The sequence below is a fragment of the Leucoraja erinacea genome, chromosome 2, assembly GCF_028641065.1.
Source record: "Leucoraja erinacea ecotype New England chromosome 2, Leri_hhj_1, whole genome shotgun sequence".
Taxonomy (NCBI): Eukaryota; Metazoa; Chordata; class Chondrichthyes; order Rajiformes; family Rajidae; genus Leucoraja; species Leucoraja erinaceus.
In genome coordinates this window covers 72,631,022-72,636,032 of record NC_073378.1, presented here as the reverse complement: position 1 = coordinate 72,636,032, position 5,011 = coordinate 72,631,022, and the positions used below count along the sequence as shown (strand labels likewise).

General features: G+C 39.4%; 1 protein-coding gene across 1 annotated transcript; it reads right to left on the bottom strand.

The window, feature by feature from the left end:
• Positions 1 to 1,259: 1,259 nt before the first annotated feature.
• Positions 1,260 to 4,287, bottom strand: mc4r (melanocortin 4 receptor). Its single transcript, XM_055658381.1, has one exon. The coding sequence runs from the start codon at positions 4,115 to 4,117 to the stop codon at positions 3,134 to 3,136; it is 984 nt and encodes a 327-aa protein (XP_055514356.1). The 5' UTR covers positions 4,118 to 4,287; the 3' UTR covers positions 1,260 to 3,133.
• Positions 4,288 to 5,011: the final 724 nt, after the last annotated feature.

Sequence of the window (5,011 nt, the reverse complement as noted above, 5' to 3'; positions counted from 1 at the left end):
GCGGGCAATTCATATATTCTATGAAATCAAAGATAAACCTGCCACTGTATAGTACAGGGAAGTATTAATTTATCTATCAAGAACATGGTCAAATCTAATTTTATTTGAACCCTTCGGACAATGTGCAAACATTCATGTTCATACATTTAAACATTAAAATATATTAATGTATACATCAAAAAAAGAATGAAACTTGGATTGAAGATTTGAAGACAAAGTGGCTTTTACAGTTTCACATTGCCCCAAGCCATTTACATCAAATGTATTCCTTTTAAAGTGTATTCACCATTTCATTCATTTTGTGCACAGGAAGTTTCCTCAATTAAGCTACGAGGTGAGTCTGCCCAGATAATCTCTTCTAATGGTGTTAGTTGAAGGAAAAACAATAGGAATAAAAATAGGAATAACTTTGCTCTGTTCTTCAAATTAGAGCTTTGGGATCTATAATGGCCATCTGAGAGAGTAGACGGGACTTTGCGTAAAGTCTCATTTAAAAGGCAGTGCCATTTTGTAACAAACCCTCACTGTATATGTGTAGGGAGGAACTGCAGATGCTGGTTTAAACTGAAGATATGCACAACAGCGGTCATCAAGAAGGCTCAGCAGCGGCTGCACTTCCTGAGGGTTCTCAGGAAGCACAACCTGGACTCTAACCTGCTGCTGACCTTCTACCGCTCGTCCATCGAGAGCCTGCTGACAAACTGCATTACAGCATGGTATGGCAGCTGCACCATGGCAGACAGGGAGAGGCTTCAGAGGGTAACTAGGACAGCACAGAAGATCATTAGTTGCCCTCTCCCCTCCCTGATGGACATCTACACCTCCCGCTGCCTTAGCAGGGCAAAGAATATCATCAAGGACAGCTCCCATCCTGCGTTTGGACTGTTCGACCTGCTGCCCTCTGGAAGGCGCTATAGGTGCATCAAATCTAGGACTAATAGACTCAGGAATAGTTGTTTTCCGAAAGTCATAACTACTCTTAATTCACACATGCACTGACTTCACAGCCCAACACCGGGACTTCCATCTATTCTATCCACGTACTGAAATTTGGAACTATAATGTGTACTGTAACTGTAATTTTTAATATAACATTTTTTTTTTAAATATTTAATATAATCTTTAAACATCTGCCTAAGAATACTACCTATTCATCCTTCACTATTTTGCCTTTATAGATATGTATATAGCGCTGCAGAATTGTGCACTTATCCCCCCCCACTTTTGTTTTTGTTTTCTGTTTCTTATTTTTTGTACTAAATTATATGTATGCACTGAGTACGAGCTGCTTTTAATCTCATTGTACATGTATAGTGACAATAAATGGCATATCTAAAAAGCTGGAGTAACTCAGCGGGTCTGACAGCAAATCTGTCAGCTTTCATTTCTGTGCTTGAGTAACTGAAATTAGATTTGTGAAGCAGGTCTCTGACCATAAAATGAGAAGCAGACTCGTTAATAGGGGATTGTGCTAAAGAGTTAATTTGAGGACCTTCACTGACCACAGACAGAAACATCAGCCAGGAGTGACTCATTAGTAATATTTTTCCTCTTGTGAAGAAGTATTTCTGTGTTACAAAAATCCTTTCGTTTAATGACATTCTTGATACATTTGTAATTTCAATTCTTGATACATTTGTAATGATGAATATTTGACAACGATATACTTAATAACAAAGATTTTTTGTTTCAGAAATCTTCTACCAAACTCCCCATGGTTTAAATAATGCTCTCTGAATTCAGCAATGTTCAAATTGTTGAATTGATGTTTGGTTCTGAAAAATGAATCACTGAGGGCATATAATTTCATCAGATAATATAATATCAGTCAGGGCATATGATTTCAGTTTTGACTTGTGCTCGGTAATTGATAAGCATCACGCTGTAATATATGTGATGTATAATGTTGCAAAATTGCAAAGGCAATTTTAAAGGGTAATTAAAATAAAATCAGGGGAGTGATGGCTCATATTAGGTGGCAGACTGAACTAAACAGTAAGAAGCTTTTTATCAAGCACATCAATTCTTCAAAGGTGGTGAATACAGATATTTCATATAATAAATGAAGGAATACGACAATGCAATTATCAAGGATGTTTTTTTTTAAGATTGCTATTGCACAGCAATCATAGATAGCATCAAAACATCACGTCCCATTGCATTTTTGTTTATTAGGTAACAGTTTGAAGAGGCATGATCACACACATAAATGCTTTCAAAATATCATCTTTCTGATCCAAATTTATATTGGAGTCACTGCTAAAACTCATCTCTGATGAATTTCCATTTGAATGAGTACCACTGAAAGATTAACAAGTAAGGGGTGGAGGGGTAGGGTAAAGGTCTGCGTAGAAGATCAGTTTATTCTTAAAGACAAGTAGTCTGGATCTCCCTCTTGACTCAGAGCTTGTAGAATTGTCTGTAGATTTAAAATAATTTGGGAGGGAAATGAAAATGAAGAATGTTGTTTTACACTTAAGATGAAGGCTGAACCTTAATAGGGAATTCACATATGTTAATTGGACATGCTGGACTATTTACTAAGGTTATTATGGTAAAGATAGAGATTGTGATTAAGTAGGATAACTACATCAAAATGTCAGCTCCTGACAGGATTCTATGGTATGTCCGATAATGATAAATGCCACGCAGTTAGGCATACACAGATAGAAGGTTGTTGCATGCTAATATGAATATTAGTGTCTGAGATTGGAAATAAATAAAAATCAGGCTTTTGTGTTTCCTTCCTAGTTATCAACCAAAAGTTTCCAGTACTAGGGAATTGAATTCCACATTGATGCAAATTGGGGAATTCTATTCCCATCCCACAACCATTTCATGACCATATTTTCGGGCAATACTCACTGTTGAGACTCATCTCTGGTGAATTTTCATTTGAATGAGCACTAGAAGATGAATGGGTGCCATGCAAACATTCCTCTAGCAAGAAATGAATGCTTTTAAAAAGGGAAAAAAACAGAAAAGTTGATGCCGGTAAAAGATAATATTACGCAGCATGTGGAAAACATCACATTCCGAGAACAAGGTATTTCTTTCCTCATCCAAGGAAAATTCTTGGCATAATAAAAAGCCCCGTGGTGGTTCATTTGATTTCCCTCTAATTGTATTAATATTAATTTGTCAGATCGCAATTTCCCCGCAGACAGCAAATTATTTCTTTGAAGGTCTTCCGCATCTCCTGACTACGGAAAGCATAGATGAGGGGATCGATGACTGAGTTGCACATGATGAGGATTAGGTACATGTTGAAGTGCGACATGAAGCAGATGCAGTAAGGGTTTCGGGGGCAGGAAATCATGAGGATGAGGTGCAGGAAGAACGGAGCCCAGCAGACAATAAAACTCCCCAGCAGAATGGTCAGGGTGATTGCTCCTTTCATGTTGGCTGACTGGTGGATGGTGCCACTGCCAGGCAAAGCTGCGATGCGTTTGACATGCAAGCGGGCCATCATGAACATGTGGACATAGAGCGAGGCCATGATGGCGAGCATGGCAAAGAACATGGCGATGAGGCAGATGACCACAGTGGTGCTCTCCGAATAGATAATGAAGAGGATTCCAGAGCCGATACAAGCTCCCCAGATACCAGCGATGATTATCAAAGCCCGCCTTACTGTCATGATGTTATGGTAGCGCAGGGCATAGAAGATGGTGATATACCTGTCAATGGCGATGGCCAACAAGCTGCAAATGGAGGCAAGGAGGGAGCTACAGATCATTGAGTCAAACACGTTGTCCATGTTCTTTATCATGTTGTCCTGAGCCAGTAAATGTCGGCTTTTCAGCATGGCAATGAAGATGGTCTCCCAGGCATTGGATAAACTGACCAGCATGTCGGCCACTGCTAAGCTGCAGATGAAGAAGTACATAGGCGAGTGAAGGTTCTTGTTTTTGACAATCGCAGTGATGACTAAAATATTTGCCAATAGGCTGACAAGTCCCAGCATGATGAAGACACTCGTCGAGATCCACAGTTGTTCATAGCAACCAGTGGAGGGTCCATTGGCATGTGAGCCATTGGCACCGGTGAATCCCGCCACGCTCTGGTTCCTGAGCTGCGACATTTCTGCCGGGCGATGGGCACACGAGGAATTCATGTCAGCCCGGCCGAATCACATGACTCCAGGAGAAACACTGCTTATGTTGACATGTCAGAACCGTGGCTGCTAGTCAGAGCTGAAGACCAGATCACCGCTGGACCACTCTTGTCACTGAGTCATCAAGATTGTTTCCAAAGTAAGATGCTGCTCAAACAAATTACGCTGAGACAAATGATAAGACAAGCACATGTTATCTTGTTGAAGCTAGTCATCTTCCTTGTTTCCAAAGTAAGATCTGCTGTTTTCAAAGTAAGATGCTGCTCAAACAAATTACGCTGAGACAAATGATAAGACAAGCACATGTTATTGTCTTTTTTAACAGTCCTTCCTGGAATTGCTTATGTTGAATGTCGCATAGCCCACACAGTCACAGATTTTGAAGTGGATAGAAAAAAATCTATTTTCATCCAGTTGGTACACAGCTCATCCCACTTTAAAAAGCCAGTGTAGCCCAGCACGGAGACAGGACAAAAAGAAACCTCTGGCAGGTGGTTGAGCCAGGAAAGAACACCTTCCACATTTAACCAACCATAAAAACTGTGGTGAGTATACTCCACCTCTGCACTGCAGAGCATCCTATCGTGCTCAGGGATAACCTGATTGACAATGTTGCATGTTTAACATTTAAGGCAGGCTCCTCGTTTCAATATCCCTGGTGATTCCATTTTATTTTCAAAGAGTTTTGTACCAAATATACTCTAAGTAACATGCAATATGTATATAATTATATTTATTTGCTTTTTTGCCAACTAGCACAATGAATAATTGAAAGCACACATGTATTATGATTTTTCAGCTAACGTATATATATACACTAATCTATATATTTAAATGCCTCTTAACTAAAAGTTTCTTGAAAGCTTTATTTATTTTAACAGTCAAGTGTTAATT

Bases quoted from the DNA above. Each gene is read 5' to 3' on its own strand.
- mc4r (XM_055658381.1), bottom strand. From the start codon at position 4,117: ATGAATTCCTCGTGTGCCCATCGCCCGGCAGAAATGTCGCAGCTCAGG.